We start from the raw sequence: 22209 nt of genomic DNA on the forward strand, positions 1-22209 counted from the left end.
AGCACTGCATACTAGTTGCTTGATCATTAGGAAAAAAATGCATTGTCTTCTCATACACAATTAGCAAGCCATATTTCAAAATGTACCACTGCTAAGATCTCAATAACTCCCATCAGGAAATTTATATGGTCAGTCTAGGCTCAAGCTGCTATTACAAGCACTGATCAGAAGCACAGAAGAGGCAGATACAGGATGGAAATACACCTTCCAGTTGAAAAATCTGTGCTGGGACCCGAGGCATAGACTTTATTATCTACTGCTGCCTGAAAAGGAATTGAATAAGAGGTAAAAACAGGTCAGGATATTTATTAGAATAAAAAATGTTAGCTACAGGTGCACGTTTTATTTTGAAGATGGATCACACACAGCTCAAGCATTCAGCTAGAAGCGTAGGAATACATGACCCAAATACTTGTATTGTGTCAGTGATTTACTAATCAGGAAACAAAGATCAATAAGACAGCTCAAGATTTTGTACCTGAACAAACAAGTCAGTAACTATGACGCCTAAGTACCTGGCCAAGTTAATTTTAAGTAATATTGGTGCAAAAAAAATATTAGTATTCTTTTTCTGATATACACCAACTTTGGGATGACCGTACCTTTTCTGCTCAGAAGCCCAACCAGCAGCCCTGTTTGTATCCCCTGAAGGTTTACAAAAACCCCACAATTACAAATTCTGCGAAGGGTAACATTCCGGAGGGTTCAGAGCTTCATGTTAACACCTGTATTCCTTTGTGCAATCCCAGAAAGTCAGCCAGGGTCTGGTTCCGCTTTGTTGGGTGGATTATTAGGGTTTAATACATGGTTTAGTGATGTTTCTACAGCACACCTGTGACTACCAAGCACAGCCTAAACAGCTTTCGTCACATACCTGAGCACTGAGCTCACAGGCCTGAAGGTAGTCTCCAAACAAAGAGCAACTGTTTAGCCAAACAAGCAGCTCCTCTTATTTGGGAGCAATTAGGACATTCTTCCAGACTTATTAGCTCCCCTTCAGTCATCGGAGAATGGTATACGCAACTTGGGTGAAAAAAAAAAAATTACAATTCATGGCACAGCATGAAAAGCTGAAATGACATGGGGTGTACATTTTGTTACACTGTATCCAATAATAAAAAATAAAAAATGTAAAAAAAAGAACCTAGAGAAGCTATTGAAGCTTTCCTAAAGGTAACAACAACAACAACAACACACTACACCTTCAATTGGCCACAGAAGGCGGCATTTCTCCTCATTTATATTGGGGTTGGCACCTGGCCCCCCTCCCATTTTATTTGTAAAACTAACTAATAAAAATCTATAAAAATGGGGCAAAAAGTGATCTTAGTCAAGGTAACCTTTATATGTCCTCAGTCACCCAAGTATTGCCTAAAGCACGAACCAGCAAATCCCAAACCTGTCCTCAAGTCCCACCAACAGCGCATGTTTTGTAGAACACAGTGATGTTGATATCAAATGATTTTGCTTACTGCGGACTCCAATTGCTGGCATTCTGTCTGTCAGATCAGATTGGAGTCCAATAGAAGCGCACATCCTAGGGTGACAACACTGCTCCTGCTTACAGATCTACAAGCATCATTTACAAAAACTAAGTGCAGGAATTGGCATGATGACCAGGATAAAAAAAGCTGCAAAAAAGGTAGACTGGAGCAGGTATTTTTGTAAATCTATAACCAAATAGGAGGTACAACAACTAGTTTCACAATAGTGCAGTGCTAACCAACTGCATATTTACTTCCCCTACTGACGACTCCTCTGCGCAGCACTCATGGCTAAAGATGACATAGCCAAGACTTCAGGATGCCATGACAGCAGGTTTGGGCTACACACACATGCTAGATAATATGGTGAAGATGAACAACAAACTCAATTGCCTTTTCCAAAAAAAAAAAAAAAAGTGTGTACAGTGGTCCTCCATTGTCATTCAGCAATCCACAATTGCAGATCACCAATGTCTGGAATGAATTGGCATTATTTTCCACGGCCGAGAATGCAGTGGGTGCTTCCGACCCGTGTTCTCTCCTACTGCATCTCTATAGAGCTGAACAGTGTTGTGTGTACAGTGCTGCAAATATTGAAAATATCCATATTTGAGCGGTTTATTCATTAATATAAATTTGTATTCCCTTCCAAGCCTGTATGTCCTTGGTTTCAGTGTAAGACAGTGTGCAATGAAACAACCTACACTCCTTATCCACAAGGAAGTGATGAGTACGTACTATTAACTAATCTTCTTTGGATATGTGTATATAAATGCTCTTACTTTTTATGATATATCTATTATTGTATGTTCATTTGGACCCTTCTATATTTATTGTTCATTCCTGAGGAAGCAGTCCAAGTTCTGTGAAAAGCGTCAAATGACAACCTCTGAATGAAAATTCCCCTCTAGTGAAATTTGTTTCCATAAGTGATATTCCTAGAGGAGATGTAATCATGAATAGTTATATGTTAGGGTCTAATTCACTAACTCCTGTACTATGTATGTGCACCATCTGTTCTGATTTTAATGTGTTAATTTTGATGTGTTTTCATGTGCTATTGGTCTATTGAGTTGTAGAATTTTTAATCAAATTATTAAGTGTTGTCCTGTAAAGAGTCCCAAATTTTTTTTTAAACTCTTTTGTTCACAATCTCTTCTATGTTAAAGGATGTGGCTTGTTCTATTACTATATATATTATTCAGGGGATCGATTTTGATTTTCCTTTTAACATATGGTGTGTATAGTGCTTATTACTTTTACGTTCACTAAAAATTACAACCTTTTTCAGGGACATAAATCTGACATTTGTACATTTTTAGATGCAATGGTAAACACATCAGATATTTATGTGTGAGCAGGGTAGACACTACAGAATAGGTTGTGATAAGTATATTTGGTGACCTATTCACACATTACTTGTGATTTTAGCATGTTTGTTTTGGCATGCTTGCTCACATGGTTATACTCCACTTTAAAGGTAGTAGGAGGGACAACACGCAATATGACCGACAACATACAGGCTGGAAATAATAATGGGTGGCAGGGGTTAATGTGTGAAAATTTAAGTATGTTATATGAACTTACACCCTGCATGTTTTTAACACATTGGTCTGCCCTCGGTTTCATAAGTGTGGGTGTGACAATGCTAGCATGGAAAAAAGGTGTCACGTGTGGAAAGAATGACATTCAGTAACAAAATGTCTAACGCTCTCATCTTACTATGACTGGATGGTGAAGGTGAAGTGTCTGCTGCAGGTATGCCACAACAGAACGGCATTGGTTTTCTCCAGTTATTAAAATTAAACAGTTTAAAAGGTGACAGCCGAAAAAAAAAAAAAATAAAAATAAAAAAAGCCATATTCAAAGATAAAATCCGTTACTGTGGGTAAATTATACATTTACTGCAAAACTATTTTCAGGCAGAAAGGTCGCTGATACTACCTTGTTCAGCTTGTTGCTAACTGTAAGGGGGTGCTGATACATCAATAGGAAGACCGGATGTGAAGGAGAAATCTAGGAAAGCTGCAATGATGAACCAGGAAGAATCACCTGCTCATCATTCAGTAAACTAGAAACATTAAATGGAATGGATCAAGACAGAAATATATATAATGTTTAATTTACTTCACTATCCTGCAATTCCATTTTTTACATGTTGATGGCAGTGGGAGTAGAAATAAGGAAGGCAGCTGAGATTAATAAACTTCAGCTTTAATCCAATTTCTACATCTCCACCTTTACTGGTTGTGTTTCTGGGTAGCTAGCACATTGAACTTATCTGAATCCATGTTTCTGTATTTTGTAGTCATAGGGATGTCAGTTGCATGTATAGTGGTAATACATGGCAAACCACAAATTTTCCAATTACAATTTTCCATTTTAACATGTAAGGCACCAGGCATCAATACATATTAATGTGGAAACTGATGTAAATCTCCAATAAAAGATTTCTCACACTGACATGGACAGAATGGGCTGTGTGTGTTGCTGTTGAATAATGACCCTCACTTTCCACAATCGCAAGAATGAAAGCCATGGTCAATCTGTGTAGGTATGCTGTGCATACATTTTAAAAACCTTCCATGCAAGTTCCATGCCATCAGTGCTTCATGTGTATACAAAAAGAGGCACGAACAAGGATTGTGTGGAGGCCAAACAGTTTAGGATAAAAAAAATGCTAGAACATTGGTCAGGGTCCTAACACAGAGCTTTATTCTACCCTACAAAAAAAAAAAAAAAAAAAAAAAAAAAAAAAAACCTGACTACACACACACACACACACACACACACACACACACACACACTTTAATGCTGCAGCAAGGCACAGCTTGCACTGTATGAACAAAAGTCTTTTTAAACTAGGAAATCTATTGTATCAATTTAAAACCACAGGAATTAGTAAAATCCTAAATAACAGACTTGTATTATCAGGACCAGGTTGGCAAATTTATGACTATTGAAGTTGACGTCCAAAAGATTTAGCTCTTAGTTTGCCAATAATTTTGAACTCTTCAGGCTTTAAGGATATCATTACATGTAGAATGCACACCGCACAAAAAATGTGTTACAAAAAGGCAACTTTGCTGCAGGTGCCCCACAGGCAGTTTATAATAAATGTGTCTTATGGCTAAAGCCTACAATCAGCCAGAGGAGGAATGTAAACTTGCTAGAGAGGAGACAGACTTGCCAAAACACAGACTAGCACAAACTTCAAAGCAGATTTTGTTAAAAGGAGGAATTCTGACTCTTTGCTATGGTACTTTAGATAATGTGTGTATTTGTTTATTAGGAAAGTTACTATGCGTTTGCTTTCACTGCAGTGATAAGATTACACTTAGCTGACAACACCATTAGGAATATCAGTGAGAAGAACCAACAAATGGCTGAGCATTTTACATGCAGGGGTTTTAGGTTTACAAAACCCCATTACAGGGCAATTTAGAGCTAGACTTTTTCAGTAGTCATTCTATTTAGATAGCAGATCATCCATAAACAGAAGATACAGACAAAGCTTCTAAACCTTTCAGATCGAAGCTCTTTTGGGCAGGGAGCTCGCCTCCTTTGTCAGTTTGTATCTGTGTCATTGGCAATCCCTATTTATTGTACAGCGCTGCATAATTTGTTGGCACTATATAGTGGTTTATCATTATAATTAGGAGGCCACAGGACCAGCAGGAAGGAGAGGATGCTTTGCAGGTCCCAGTAATCAAATCCAACAAAGATTCTGGACAAAAAAGATAAATATTTGCTTCATAAAAAGCTCAGACACAGAAGTAACAATTTGCAAGCAGTGGCTCATCTTGTGGTCCCTGCAGACATCAGAACTTTGGTTTGATGCAAGTAAAAAGGCAAATCGGAGAAATGTATGTCTTCTGGGTCTTGCCAGTTTTTCTTGGTAAAGCTGATGATCCCAAGAACACCCCTTATCCATATCACATAGAAATAAGCATGAAAGGTATCAGACAGTTTGGACCTCGTACGTCCTCGCCAGCTGCTATAGAAGTCACCTTTAGCATACAAGGAAGTTAAAATGTAAAAAAAGGTGCCAGCTGCTGATTAAGTTATTTCCTTCATTTGTCACTAACTGAAACTCTAATTATGGAAAGTTAAACCTTATGAATTATCTTTTCAGTGTTTTCTTGAGCCTGGGTTTTCCACCTATTGGCCAGACATCCTTAGGTTTGTTTACATTAGGTAAACATAAGCTGGTAAAGGCTTCCCAGCTTTCTTTAACCAATCAAAGCCAATACAAGCCAACTCCGATAACCACCTACATAAAACAACTAGTCATGGTGGGGGTGAAAAGAATGAGACAAACCTCTTCATTTTATTGTTACATGGGACATTGTGTTGGTGCCTGTGGTGTGTCTGTCTCCAAGAATTTAGTGTGTCAGATCTGTATGGCATTCCCCTTGTCCCCATTTACAATGTGTCATGCTGTCCAGACACTTTTAGTTTCTATGTCCGATCTAATGGAAACTAGAGAGAAGAAGAAAAAAGACCAGGAGGGGCCAATTCATGTAATAGGGTTATTGTATAACCAGAACCAGTAATGGTCGATGGGTTACAGTGGAATATTTAATTCTGTTCATGTTTATTGAATGGGCTTTGCAGTAAGTGGTATTGCTAGGTCCTCCAGAATAAGGAAGGCTTAAGCTCTAGGTCTTAGAAGCTGTACAAAGTTTTAGGACTACACAAACCTGTCTACGCACTTATCTGTCAGTGTTAAGTACTAATGCCGTTAGATTGATCAGAAACTCATTGGTGATTTTGTGGGTTCTGGCTTTCGATGGAGTGTTTTTCACCTCTCTAAAACTGGCTTTTAAAACTCTGCATAAGTGTCTTTATTTCAAAACCATCTGTGTAACTGTGTGCAGCTTTGGCTTGATCTGCAGCTATGTGCTCCCAGTGACGTAGAAGCTGTCACAATTCGTGACTGCTAGTGCCAGAAAGTGGAAAAAGAGACGTCCAAGTCTCTCACCGAAACCTGGTGGTGCTGGGAAAAAGCACTTTGTGCAAAGAGCACAAAGGAGACTTGGAATGACAGAACAGAAACCCGTTCAATAATGAGCAGGGTATTACTAAAGTCTATATAGAATGTTTTATTTAAACCAGTGAACTTCAAGGGGAAGTCACCCCTTATACAAAAATTTTTAAAAATAAAATATCTACAATTATTCTTGGGATAGACTAAATGAAACTGCGGAGGCAAACATTTTATTATAGAAGCACCAGCTAACAGCACCACGGACAGATTTGAAAGCCCTAATGCAATATAAACCACCGTCTAGGTACTGGCCTGTAAGGTAGCAAAAATGGAGCACAAATCCATACACAAGATAATGGAACTATGCTTGTAGGTGCATTGTTGGGCTGAGATGACAAATATTTTCTATGTTTGGGAGTTAAAATAACTTGATCATCTAAAAGAATAATGAAACTGTCTCTCTAAAAATGAAATGTCATGGTGCTCAAAGTGGAACTTAATTTTTTTGTTTTGTAATTGCTGCACAAATTAATGAGCATATATGGCACCCACACATTCTACCTGTACTGGTAGGTTTCCATTTCTGAACAAACAGAAAGGGGAAGGAAAAAAAGTGATCTACTTGCTTTTCCTAAAACAATAATCTAGCCAGTAATAAAGCCATGCACTGCCAGGCAAATAAAATGTTCAGAAGGAGGGGTCCAAATGGACCTCCTCCATACTTCTCAGAATAATAGATGTAGGCAGAATAGTGTTAGTGGAACTACAGACAACAACTAGTGAAAACATGAATAGCTGAACACATTTATCCCACTGATATGAATGTTCAAAGATTTGTGTATAACCCTATTGGTTGCTGTATTACAGAAAAGGGTAGTAACCTCTAAATCATGTGTATAGTGGAAAGGTAAAACAGCTATCCCATATGGTGGTGTATTACAGAAATCAATCTGCAATACGCAGAACCGGAGGAGTGACTGGTGACAGTGACAGGCTTCTCCAGTAAAGTTTTTTTTCTTCTTTTTTTTTTTTTTTACACTACACTTACTTAGCAGCCCTAAGGGAAACTGTGTCCAATGCATATTTGTATTATGTGGATTTTTGAGCGGCTGTATAGACATCTGACAATTTTATAATATACCCTTTGTTTGAGTAAAATACTGAAGGTGGAGTTTGAACTAGTGCAGATACTCTACATTATTATTAAACAGGATTTATTTAGCGCCAACATATTACGCAGAGCTGTACATTAAATAGGGGTTGCAAATGACAGACCGATACAAACAGTGACACAGGAGGAGCAGAGGGCCTGCTCAGAAGAGCTTACAATCTAAAAACATGATGACTCCAAAGTTAGCACTTTGCAGCGCTGGGCCCCAGGTTTGAATCTCAGCCAGGACTATCTGCATGGAGTTTGCAGGTTCTCCCCGTGTTTGCGTAGGTTAATTGGCCCCAAATGTTCCCCTTGTATTAAGCTGACTGTATTGAAGACATATGACTGAGGTAGGGACATTAGATTGTGAGCCCCTTTGAGGGACAGTTGGTGATAGGACTATGGATTTTGTATATCGCTGCATAATATGTTGGCACTTATAAATACTGTATAATAATATCATCCATTAAATCTGCTCTAGGGGGTACCTTGTCTTGTATAAAAAAAAAATATTTGAAAGATTTTTTTGCTAGGAAAATTACACACAACAAGGGGATATACTCAGTTAAAAAACAGAAGTATGTGGTACAATATGACCTAGCATTTGGCAATATTTTTTGTTACGGAAATCCCCTTTAAAATGTTAAAGGAAATACCACCGTAAATGAATGGAGCAGACAATAAAAGAGTTAATAGGAACTGCCATTCAGACTGGTATCTGTTTCAGAAGCCCAGTTGGTAGTGTTATCTAATCAGGACAGTGTCCTCCCCAGGGACAACACATGGAGAATATCCTGCTATATAGAAACACACTATCCACTCTGCAGTATTGGAAAGAAGCAATAGGGCCGGGTCTTCATGACACCATCTGAAGGCTCATGGCTAGGATTAAGCTGGTATTATTCTATTATTTATACAATGCATGTAATTGTCTGTAGACTACATAAGGGCTTGTTCTCACAAGTTACATTTTATTTCACTATTACATTTTTAAATCTTGTATGACTAGGTCATCTGTCCGTCCATAGTGAGTCTTGTTTCCTAATTTAAATTTCCAAGCACTGAAACACAGCTCTGTACTGTACACAGCTCAGTTTGGCCTCTTATGTGATCTGCTCAATCTTTCATCACTGACCCTAATTTTAGACGTGTGCTTATTACTAGATGTAAAGATTAGCACAGTCTTGGTATAAAATACGCTACTGCTGGTAAATCTCATTTCATATAGGCGTATTCAATAAATCAATACACAAAGCTAAAACAACTCAGAAGATCATTTCTGGCTGGTTAATATGGCTTGTTAAATATCCAAGTTTATCATTTGGCTTATGGAAAGAGCCTACACTGTGTGAGGGAATTGTAGTGCGATATGAGGATTCACTCATTTTTTGTCTATTTAGCTAGCTCTGCCAGAAGTAGGGAAAGTATCATACCATTTGATAAAACCCATCTAACCACAGAAAAATGTCACAGAACGGAACCCTGGGATAGTGAAACATACCATAAATCAATGACACTGCTCTATAACTAGAAGGCTAAGAGTCAAATAATGGCTGCATCAATCACAGTTTGATGTGTATTGGTGAGTATCAGGCGATATGATGAATATCAGTATTATGTGATCTAATGTAATATCTTTCCCTAAAATTTAAGAAAGCTCTCATAGCCATAAACACCACACAGTCTACACTGTTATGAGACCTTGCCCCAAGACCAGCCCCTTCCTGTTTAAGCTTAAAGAAGAACTGAACCAGAGATACTTACCCCTCTACATGCTGTCGTAGGGCGCCACAATCTTCCTTCTCTTCTTGAAGACTATATTCAGCTATTTTTGATTGGCTGGGCGAGTGCACTCATTCCTTGCATGCGGAAGTAAAGCCAATATTGCCGGAAATCACTGGCAACAAATGCTGAGCTGCAATTTTACATCTCAGCAGAGTTTGGGCAGGTAAGAGCAATTTATTGTAGAAAGAGACAGGCAACGTCCCTACTGCAATAAACATCTGATTGCAAATTTTTTCCAAAGTGAGACTTTGTCTCTACTCTGAGCATGTATTGCAGATGTATAAGTTATGTCAGGCAAAAACCTATACATTCATAACACTATTTTCAGATTCCCAAAGAGCTGTGGTGAGGTAAAAGCGCACATTTTCCCAGCAATCATGAATTTTGGCCATTAACACACATTTTATATTTTTACAAAATAGATGTATAATAAAAGTACCAGTTAGCTACGCCATCTTACCCGCTTTACCATTTAAAAAGAATTTGCATTATTTGTAGTTTTGGATTGAACATAAATGTATCTATATTAGATTCTTGACACATATTAGCACCTAAATGTTTAAGATAAAAAAAACAAAAAAAATTATAAATATTTTTTTTTTCCTTTTTGTAGCTTGACATTTATATCAGTGAAGTGTGGTGTGAATACTTTGATATACTATACTTCCTTCAGGAGTACTACACAATGGTGGTGCTTTACAGCTCCTTTCTTCTATGTTCAATAAGTAGGAAAAAAACACTCCAATATGTCCGGATCATGGGTTTGTGACTGTACCAGACCACTGGTAAATCTAACATATTAGAAATACTTCTAAATGGCAGAAAACAAAACCCAAAAATTTATTATGGGCCTGGTCAAAAAAAAAAAAAAAAAAAAAAAAAAAACACAAAAATAAACAATTTTCCAGACTGTGGCTTTAAATGCTAACAGATATTTGTAAATCCAAAATGGCTAAAGGATCTGCGTAGACAGAACAGAGGTACCCTCATACTGTACACCATGAATGTGCAAAGAGGTAGCGGGTGGTCTGACCAATAGGGAGCACCACTCACCGTGAACTTGATTGATTTCAGAGTTCTGTGACAGAATTTCATCTGCTAATTTCTGTGCGGTCGGCAAGACCTCTGTGTGGTGAACTGTAATCAAATACTGTACAAATTTCTGCAGCTGGTCTCTGTTCATTTGAAAGAGGGTCTCTGAAATTGGGAGATGCAGCTTGACCTGATCGGGCTTGCGGATGCGGTATAAAGAAAGTGCCACCACATGGGCGCAGTAGAAGATGTCCTTATTTCCACAGCTGCAGGTAACTGAGGTAATCTTGCAACGGTCAAAGCTGATGGCTACATTGCAAACGGATTCCGGCTCGGACTGTGTCGCAGGTTCTGTTACTGTGCCGCTTAAGTGAAACCCTAGGAGAAAAGGAAAAAAATGTTATGAACATTCCAAATACAGTAATAAAAAACACATACGTACTATGTAACTTGCTCTAGAATGTTATGAATCAGGAGAAATTTGGTTGGTATGGGATGAACTGGTGTCCGATAGGAAATATGTGATTTTTGAACCTTGGGTATCATATACATCCATTGCAAAGAAAACATGTGAGCGCTGTGCTGCAATTAATGCTTTTTACATCTTAAGATCTTATGGGTCTTATGGGTGGACTTTTCTACCCTGAAGAGCCAAAAGTAGCGGCTAAAAGGCACTGATAATTATGTTTCAGCATTTACTTAAATTGTGGATGGAACATTTGTGTCACATCAGGCCAAATGGACTTTATTCAGCAGAACAAATACATTCTATATTTCAGAACAGAACACATTTTAAACATTTACGGACACACATCCCACTTGACATGAGCAATGAATACATCCAACTAGATGATATAAACAGTCACAGATTATTCTTTGCAAGTCTTTAAAAATACACAATTGGCAGGATGGGCTTTAAGTCCTTTTATTGGTTACAGAAAGAAGAAGAGAGATTTAGATGGAAAGGAGGCGGTTGGAAATGGATGTAGGTTTGTATAGCTTGCTATATTTGGAAGAGAAAGACACAAACATGGTCAGTATTTCCAAGTCTTAATTGTCGACAGGGTTACATTTCAGCCAGTGAAGCAAGTGTTGGCAATTATCACTTTGGTTCAAGAAAATAGAAATTGTGGGTTATATTCTTGCCTGCCGAAGAGAATGCACATCTAAAGTGCACAAAAAGTGATGTGTGTGCTCTGGGACATAATTACAAAAGACATTTTCCTATTATCCATAGCACTTGATTTTTTTTTTTTAATCTATAACTCTGGAGCCAGTAATATTTTGTAAAAACAAAAGTAATCAATAAAAAAATAAAAATCAAGTCACCAGTATGGTACCTTTCAATACATAAACAATTTGTACCACAATACTCCTTTAAACTACAACGCTGGATGAATGTTGGGGAAAAAAAGCAAATAAAAAAAAGCTGTGATCCTATAGTGCAATCTCTGCAATACATATCTCTTGGGCAAACAACTTAAAACTGGGTATAAAAGGGTAGCCTATACGTTCTCTATACTTGTGCAATCAGTAATTGGCACTGCTGGGATTACACAAAGCTAGTTTAGGCTTTATTATCACAATGCTATGTGCTTCCCATTACATTCATTTCAGTAAAGGAAAGAGGTCCACCCCGTTTCTTTTTGCCATTACAGACCCACTCCATTTCCCAAGGTGTAAATCACAGGCATGCTTGAGAAAACAGAATTAAGGATGGAGAACTAAAAGGGGAATGTGCAAAGGAGATCCTTAGGAGAAAAGCAAAGAAACGTAGCAGAGAGGAGCAAACTGCATTACAAATGGCTGTGAACCACTGGAGCATGTAAGAAAGTAGCCAGCAACAGTTAGACAAATTGTAACCTTATAAACCAGATACAACTGCTGTGGAAAATAGAATTTTTTCGGTCCGCACCTAACCAGAGATTTCTCTTCACTTTCTTTCCTAAAGATGGAACAAGAAACTTAAGAATTTCCCCAATTTTTTTTATTGCAGAGGGTTGCCATAGGATCAGGGTTCCATTAGATACCGGTATTTCCTCAAATATTATCCTACTGATACAAAGTGGCAGGTCAAAAAAAGGGGGTTTAATCTCACGTAATTCTTAGAGGGTTGAACCCTTCCCTACTTTAGCACCAAAAATAAAAAAAAATGCTTTTACATTTGTGTTCATTAAAAGATTTCGGAGGAAATCTATTCTGTAAGAAAGGTTTTGTATCTGATTTATCGGACGTGTCATGCTATACTCCTGCCTTTAATTACCGGTATCTAAATGAAACAATGTGGGAGAGCCCAATACTCCCCAAAGGAAAAGTCACTTCAAAGTGAAAGCAGCAAGGAGTTACTCCTTTAGGAACGCCATGTGGCAGGAATACTCAGATGGAGGCAGCGAGGGGATCGGAAGGACGTGAGAGATTACTGGTGAAACCATAGAGATCTTCAGAGTTCCCCCTCAAAAGGGTCTCAGTTGTCAGTGTAAGGTTTCATCTTGCAACAGTCACATAAAATCAGGATTACATGCTGAGGCTGGGGCTCTCATGAAATGCAATCTATTTTTGCTGCTGTAACTAGAGTAAAGGCTACTTCTGTTTTCCTCTATCAGATCAACTATTTTTCTACATTTGAATCAAGACATTTGATTTCTTAAGAATCTATTTTGTATTACAGACTATTTTTTGAACAGTAAAAAGAAATGTCTAACAATCAGCTATTTGGCAGCAGTCAAGTATCACAGAATCTATAATACTAGATTGGAGACTTTTATATTTTCTGCTTGCTCTGATTCTCCCCGCAATCCATATGCTGCATTGCTCCTGTTCATGGGTCATAGTACAATAGTTATATCGTTTTCAGAGCATATATTTTCTAAAGATCGGAGCTTGAGTATGTTTAATCTATTATATATAGACAAAAATGTTTCCATAGTAGAAAGAGCATTAGTTTTCATTAGCATGGTCACTAACAAGGTGATTATTTCCCTATAAAGCACCTATTGTTATAGAAGCTCTTCCATTATTAGTCAGGCCTATCTGCACAGTGCATTAGCATACAGACCACACTAACATTACTTAATGGGCTAACTGCCTTTGCCAATTAAACTTTGCTAAACAATAGGCTTTGCTGCTCTCACTAGTGTGCAAATTACTTCACTGTTATGCCTGTAAATGGGAAGTACCTACATATATATCAGCCTGAATTAGGGTGTGGAAAATGAGAAGGCCAGCAGGAATTTGCCAAGCATTAGAGAGGAGGCATCTATAACACGACCTGCTAGATCCATGTCAGAAATAACCCAGTCCTTGGCTTCTGAAACATTCTAAACATGGAATTTAATACTCAAGCTTCAAGCAACAGGAAATCCAAATTAGATATAAAACTTTGCAATGGATACATCAGTCTTATTTTAATGTTAAAAATAAAAAATATCTGAGAGCTGTTACTAAGACATTAGGGGGAAATCAACACAACGAAAAACAAATACATTTTCATTCAAAACTTAAAGCAGAACTAAGGTATTACTTTTAATCACGAATCACAATCAAGCGGGTAATTAGTGCAAAAAGGGACAGACAATGGACTAATTCCTCCTATCTGCCTAATTGCTCCGAGTATGTGACAAAAAGCTGCTCTGCACATGCACGGCATCAGCTCTGGTTAACAGGCATCCCCTGCGCATGCCAGGAATGAACTTCTGTGTTGGGAGTTACAGCGTCATGGCCAATCAAGGTGACAAAGATCCTCTACAGGAAGAGAAGATGGTGGCGCACTGCAAGGAAACAGGGACAGGCGGGTAACATGGACATGGGTTTAGTTCCACTTTACCAGAACACCTGAATGTTTTGCTGCTTAGTGTTCTCCCCAGCCCCTTTTAGCCGGGCACACCACCCGGCTGTTTAAGGTCATTACTGAAAAGCGGGGTCAAAATACAGGGGTCACCACCTGCCTACAGCTTCTTTCTACCCAGTCTGAAAAAAACAAATTTCAGGCACGAACCCTGCACGGTGTACGTTTTAATGCAAAGAACTAAAATCTGCAATCTTATCAAAGCAAAATAATCAGCGTTCATATGGCAGTTCATAGAGATCGGTCACTAATTTACCAGAGCATTAAAAACCTAACACACAGCAACAATCACTTCAGAGTCTAAAATCACAGCCACCAAATCCACCCTTTATTGCTGTTCCTTTTTCGGCACCCGCGTGTTCCTCTTGCAGCACACCAAACACCTGCTTTGTTTATGTAAATCTCTCATTTGAATACAAACTAACAGATGAGCAGTTCCTTATCATTTTCGCCCTCTGCGAGTGTGGAAATGCTCCCCTATTAAAAAGCACATCTCTACACATCCTGCTGATTTTACTTGCAGCGACGCTCCCTGCCTGCACTCGCACTGCCTCCCTCCCGGTCTCTCATGGACCATTCCGCTGAAATTAGCTATTCATTACATGTGAAGGAGTAGCAGCTTGAGCAGGGGCCTGCTGAGAGAGCTGCTTCTTTACATGTCAATTCCTGAACAAAAGCATCTGCTACCTAGCCGATATGTATATTTAATGCCACTGCATAATGGGCAAAATGATGTGCTGCTCTTTACTTGTTTGTTCAGCTGTAATGTACTCTTGTCTAGAATTGCTTTCAAATGAATCCCACTGAAATTTGGAACATTTATTAGGTCACGTGAGCAGGCAGAATCGTTTGATTTTATTCAACAAACTTATGCAATATAAATGCAGCGCAAGAAAAATAGGAATCATTTATGCAACAATGCAAAGTGGTAGAAACCTCATTTAAAGCAGAACACAAAAGAACACCAACATACCGGTCTGCAACTAGCCAAACCATTTCAAATCGATGATACTGAGCAATGTTTTATTAAAATGGAATCATCACAATATATTCAATTTATGATAGCCCTATGTGCTTAATAGTTACTGTAATGTTTTATAGATGGGTCCGAACTAGGACAAAAATGCCATCAATGCAAATGGGGCCTTTTACAATCTGCTCCGGGTAAACTAAAGTCATGAAGCACAATATGGTCGAGAGGTTGGGGTGTCAGGTATGGCTTGTATATTATAGATGCCCTTCTGCTACAGGTAAGGGTTCTTCTTCCCAGCTTATAATCAAAATAGCAACAAAAGGCTATAAAGCATATGGGCTTTGTCATAAATCCTCTCTCGACACACAAATATACACAGAAATCTATATAATAGACGTGCCCAAACCAGACCCTCCGAGGCCCGGTATTGATCTGCACACACAGGCTGACCTAAAAGAACCTTCAATTTTTGCAGTATCTTGACAAGCAGATCGATAAACCACAGCATCCATGTAGAAGTGATCCCTGTTCCAAACACTACCCAATAATGCCGCATTTGTTTCCTCTTAGTAATGCTCACTGTGGGGAATCCAGGGAGTTTCACCCGGTCAAAGAACCCCAAGTACCAGCAACCTATAACAAAACAGATTAGGGAGGGCTTCTCCCGAGAAATGGCAGCCTAATGAGCATGTGCGGTACCAACAGTAACCAATTAGCAAACAAATTAGTTTGGACTGGCAATAATCAAATGTGTGAATACTCTAAACCAGAGCTTGTTCTGTAGCCACAACCAAAACTAAGGCTGTATACACACGCTGAATAATTGTCATTGGAAAGAATCTTTCACAATCCTTTCCAAGATCAAAAGACTGAAATATGCGTGAACAAGTGAGGATTGAGGGAGAGGGGAGGGGGGAGAACACGCAAGCGGTACTCCACTGTGCTCTCTCCCTGCATTATAGTCATTGGTATTTTGTATAAAGATGAGTAGGGCTATAATATTTTTGCATCAGAAAAGCAGCCAGGGAAATAGCATGTTTAAAAAAAACAGGAACATTTGTCTACATGAACAAAGGTGTTCAGGATTTTCCAGCAAATGGGGCCACAGCCTTCTCAGCAGTCCAAGAAGCCATGCTTCAATGAGCCATTTATGTCCCCTGGACAGCAAAAGCCGAAACTCACGCTTCAATTTGCACAAGTTTTCCAAATGCACATTCCTCTGCCATCAAAGCAGCAGACCATAAAATTCTCCAGTCTAAAGCGAGCCCAAGTCTAATTTTCCATGGAGGCGAGTTGTGCAGGATTTACAAGACAGCTGCTACAACTAAACAAAACTGGTTGAGAAATAGGTAAAGTTAACCATCTTGGTTTCCGAGTTCTGGAAAAGTGGTTTCATTTTTAATATTGTTACTGCAGGGAATCTATTGGGAGGGGTGCATGACCAATGGGTGTTTTTATAATGTTGGTCTTCCCATTCAGTTGATTGAAATTGAAAACACTCGCCATTACACAGAACTGAATTCAATATTCCATCTGTGATGCTATACAAAACTTGTTCTTTACTTAGTAAGATCCAGCAATCAGAGATTAAAGTGTGTGGGTAATTAGATCCAAAGTGGGAAACCAAGTTCTTCAAGAGATTGTCCACTTAGTTTTTAGAGATAAATATGGCTGGCATTCAGTTGCTTTTAAACTGCACACTGACAGGGATCGAAGCCATAAAGATATTTATGATAATCAGGTTAAATGTAAGTATGCCAAATATGCAGAGACTTCAGACACACTGGTACCAACTAGGGTCACAATCGGGACAGATCTGACTACGGCAACAAGGAAATATTTAATGACAGACTAATTAAAGCCAAACATTGCAAGAAGAAATAACAGTAAGGCCCAACTAAGCATTACGTCCCACAAACCATAAGCAATCTATGTTAGGCTGTGTGCTTTAAATAGAAGAACATCTTAAAGCACAAAAAACAGGCCTGTGCTATAGCATAAAGTGAATGGGCCCTAAGGTTACCTAAAGCTCTATAAGGATGGCTGGATATGCAGGTATGATTTCTCTACTTTCAGGACAGTAAACCTATCAAATTCAGAGAGTGCTATAAAACATTTAAATATATATATATATATATATATATATATATATATATATATATTATAGCCTCCCTACTACACAGCCTTGGTTGAAGAGATCTGTTCGGGATCTGCTGCATGCACATTGCACTCTTAATGAGGGCAAAGTCAGTGTGCTCCCAAGCCCCTTTTATCCAGGCGCATCGCCCGGCTGTTTTTGGGTGGTTACTGAAGAGTTACAATACAGGGGCTGCCATCCAGCTTAAAAAAATTTCTGGGTTGATTACATGAGTGATGGTTTTATCAAACGTTCCCACCTCCGTGATCCTAACACAGACTGGGGGAACAATCAAGAGATACTGCTTAGCCAAAGTTTATATTTCCATAGTGTACTTAACAGATACCCTGGAATTCTTATTTATGAATGGTGGGTGACCAAAAAAAAAAATTAAACCCAAAACTGACAATCATTACAATTAGTTACCCTGGATTCTGCAGCATGATTTTCAGACTGGCCAACTATAATTTTCAGAAGTCAGTAATGGTAATCAAATAATTCTCAGCGTGAGTTTCCTTTTTATCTTTCATGTTTTCTTAAAGAGAGTGAAAGTATTTTGCTCTTGACGGAGCTTAGAGATTTTTCCTTACTTCCCATCAGTGCTAGGAACGTACAAGAAAAGGGAGGCACATGGTGGTTTCTAGGAATAATATAAATGCATAAAACAAGGTCACATTTTACCTTTTCCTACGCTAATAAATGATTTAGTCCATCACCCACATTTTCTGTTACTTCCTGCGCAAAATAAAACAATTACGTGAGATAAAAAAACTTAACAGGATACAAAAAGTGCCAACACATCTGATTAAGGTTCACAACCAAAAAAACTGGTACTGGTTTTATTTGGGCTTCAAAGTGAACCCATCATAACAAAGCATAACTGTCAGTCCTTACCATTGTCCTTGTTATAGGAACACTAAACTTCTGCTGAAATCCCAATAGAAATCTTTCCAAGATTCTCCCACTGACGCTTATAAAATGGCAGTATCCTGTAATGTGTGGAGGTCTGCAGGAAATACTAGCGAGCTGCAAGGGACCCAAAAGATGGGAGAGATATTATATCCATACAAATTTCAGAAAATTGCTACTGACTGCACCAGATTTGTGGCATGGGCAGCAGAAAGCCATGATTGTTTTTTTTTTTTTTTTTCTCTATTCACCTTTATAGAAAAACTTTTGCTTTATGAGAGGGTAGATGCAACTATATATACACAAGACACATTAGGGTACCAGTACCAGCAGTTACCAGACTGGCTTTACATTGCAGGATGAATCAGTAACTTGTCCAAGTCAAAAGAAAGTTACAGCAATAGGACTAATTCACAAGGCATTGAACCAGCTACCTATACAGTGCATTCACATTTCACATTATGGAAATAAAATGCCAGAAGGACCACGAGAGGTGACTAAGCCTTTACATCAGGAAGTGAGGCAAGGAAATAAAATGCAGGAATTAGAATCCAGACAATAGATTTATTCACACATGATCCATTCAGACAGAGCAAGTTACGGGAAATCCTAAAATGCATTTTCGGACATAATCTTCCCCAAGGAATTGTTTCAGTTTCTTTCCTAAAATGCCTTTAAATACAGTTAGAATGACTCATTGCTTTGACGCATGCTAATTAAACAGAACTGCAGGTCAGACAACCGAGCAGCTGACTACAAAAACACAAAATTGGTACATTATGTGAACACATTTTTAAATATTAAATAACATTTATATGCGTGTGAATACTCTTACATACAGAAAAATGTTCCATAATCATTTTCCTTTGTACCTACATTATGTTATGTGAACCTCCCATATTATAGTTAACGTGTTTGAAAAAAATATTCCAAGCTCCACATAATATGGGAGGTTCACATAACATAATGTAGGTACAAAGGAAAATGATTATGGAACATTTTTCTGTATGTAAGAGTATTCACACGCATATAAATGTTATTTATATTTAAAAATGTGTTCACATAATGTACCAATTTTGTGTTTTTGTAGTCAGCTTTCATTAAAAAGACTGTTCGGGAACACAGTACATACATCATGATGCCTCCAGCAAATGGAAATTCATATTTGTACTGTGTATATGATGACACACACAATGTGATACCATAAGGTATATAACATACGATGAAGAAAAATGCTTTAGGGCAGCATTTCTCAACCAGGGTTCTGTGATACCCTAGGGTTCCTCTGGAGGTTGCTAGGCGTTCTATGAGCAATTTGCACATCCCATCTCAGTTTAAGTGACACCAATGATCTTTTTGACTATTTTTAAGGGTGACATTCTTCCTACTGACCACCCCTACTAGTATAAGCCAAGGATATATGATTGTCAGGGGTTTCCTGAAGTCCCGAATGGTATTTCAAGGGTTCACCCAAGTTAAAAAGGCCCAGAAATACTGCCTTGTTATCAAACATTTAAACATTTCTTTTTAATCAAGTGAATAATAAACCCTGCACATTATATACTTTTTCACACAAGCACGGATGATACTTATACATGAGAGAGAATATGTATTCAGACACAAAATGGAAAATATACCTTAATCATTAAAACCTCTATACATAGCTACCAATTTATTTTTTAACGTTATCTTTGAAAAAGTCACAATTCTAAAATGAATTTTATAGGACAATGTGGAGCTTGGAATATTTTTTTCAAACACGTTAACTATAATATGGGAGGTTCACATAACATAATGTAGGTACAAAGGAAAATGATATGAAAGGCATCCATAGGAACATCATCTTTTCTATGTAACACAATCAATGGTTTTCTGAATGATCAGCAGATGAGAAAACATGACCTTGTCGACATGAAGTGTGTGGTCTATGAGAAGAAACCCAGCCTCCTTCCCTTAAGCAAAACACCCAGCAAAAGGAACTAAGATCCTTACTGTGCACCCAACAGCAGACCCTTCTCAGAAACCGTTCTGCATAGACAGCTGTACATCATTGTTGTATACACAAGAGACAGACATTAACCTCCTGCCTGCAACCAAAATTAACTTGGCAGACATATGTGGATCAAAGATGGTTTAGGCACAGATTATTGGTGCAACATGTTTCCAATATTCTAGTCCCCACACCTGTTTTAGAATAGTCATTTGAACCAGCCTTGCCAAAACTGCACCACAGTGCAGTGCAAGGAACTTGAATTGTAACAAATTACATGATCAGGTTGTGCATTTAGATTTTTGCATGTAGCAAGTATGCTTAATTTATCATTCCTATATAGATGGACAAATCCATCTCTAATCAAAACTTTTGCTTTAGTTACAATATGACTACCACAACTGGAAAAGAAGCTTCACTTCAAGCCGTTATTATATTGCTTTATTCCTGAATATACTAAAATGCAGATTTTTTTTGTTCAGCTGCAAGACATCTTACTTTGCCTCTGCTTTCTACAAAATGTTGTGCCTGAAGGATCTAAAGAAGCACATCCTGGAAACCAGATAAACGGAGAGGTGTACACACCACTAAGCATCTTTGTGGGTTGGTAAACTGGAACGCCTTAATTATACAGGGTCAGATCGGCGTCTCTGTGCACTTTTAAAGCGTCTATTCTTGTGATGCAGGGGTAGTTAAAGAGCTCAGAATCGGCACAAACATCTGGGGTGCAGACTTCCTTCCTGTGCTCTCTGGCAACCAGCCTGTGAGAGAAAGATCCAGGATCCTCTTGATTATGAAGCATAAAACCACTCCCAGAAGCCTCAATGTTGAATGCAAGGCCAAGAGGAAGGGAAAAAAAACCCTTCCCAGAACACCCTTTTTTACTGCTTCTTCCAATTAAGCCACTAGAGTGAAGAGTAATTCCATGGTTCTGCTCTTAGCAACATAAAATCTGAGGCCCCGAAAGAGGAAACTGCACATATTTTCTTCCACATAATAAATAAAAAAAAAAATGTACAAAACCATTGTACATACTGGTTAAGAAAAACGACCGGCCTTATTTTCCTGCCGTTCATCCATGAAGATATTCCTTTTAGTCAGGCACAAAACTAGTAGGCTTGTTCATATTGTACTCCATGTTGCTGAAGGTTATCATTGCTGGTGACTTTGTATGTTGTAGTTCTAAAGCTAAATAGAGCAAAACATGGAACGGGCATGCAGCAAGTGAGGTCAAAAAGCCTGTTCTACATGTTTGCTCCAGGTCAGTGACTCAGAACCACAGCATATTTTCAGAAGGTGAGGTCAATCGGGGTAAACCCCATATATCAGTCTGCGCTGGTTTCCACTGTAGTACTCATCACTTTGAGCAGACATGCAAAGGAAAGTGGCATACTTTTAGAGTACTGAAACACTCAGCGCTGCGTAATATGTTGGCGCTATATAAATACTGTTTATTAATAATAGTATTTGTGAACCCCCACCATTTTATCACAGGTCCGAGAAGATGCTCAACAAAACTTGTGACCAATGGGTCCAGCAGACATAGAACAAAAATGACTGTGTGCTTGCTAAGGAGACACTGCTATGTCTCAAATCTATTTCGTACATCAGAATAGGCAACATTCACCTGGCAGGTGCCCATTATCCCCTATGTAGGAATTTTAGTGGCTCGAAAGTTCAGAGAAGTGGCTGTGGAAAATAATGTGGGACACAGGCATCTGCAGAGGCGCACATACTACCTCTTTCTGCAGATTTTTGTTCAGAGACCTGACAGGTTATAGTCAGACATACAGTTCTGCACCAAGTGCCAAATGGCAGCAGCTGGATATTGCCAAAGCCACTTGGTTGTAAAAATAGTCTGCATCACATGACAGATGTATGTAGCAAATCTACATGTGCTAACAGGCTGACA

At 38.5% G+C, this 22209-nt stretch overlaps 1 protein-coding gene across 1 annotated transcript in view; it reads right to left on the minus strand.

Annotated features, from left to right (window-relative positions):
• ZSWIM6 (zinc finger SWIM-type containing 6) overlaps nucleotides 1-22209 on the minus strand; it is an 85400-nt gene that overhangs the window by 38005 nt on the left and 25186 nt on the right. Inside the window, exon 2 of the mRNA XM_072416379.1 lies at nucleotides 10466-10822. Coding sequence (XP_072272480.1) covers nucleotides 10466-10822 — 357 coding nt within the window. The remainder of the gene's footprint in view (nucleotides 1-10465; nucleotides 10823-22209) is intronic.

The sequence above is a fragment of the Pyxicephalus adspersus genome, chromosome 6, assembly GCF_032062135.1.
Source record: "Pyxicephalus adspersus chromosome 6, UCB_Pads_2.0, whole genome shotgun sequence".
NCBI classification, from domain to species: Eukaryota; Metazoa; Chordata; class Amphibia; order Anura; family Pyxicephalidae; genus Pyxicephalus; species Pyxicephalus adspersus.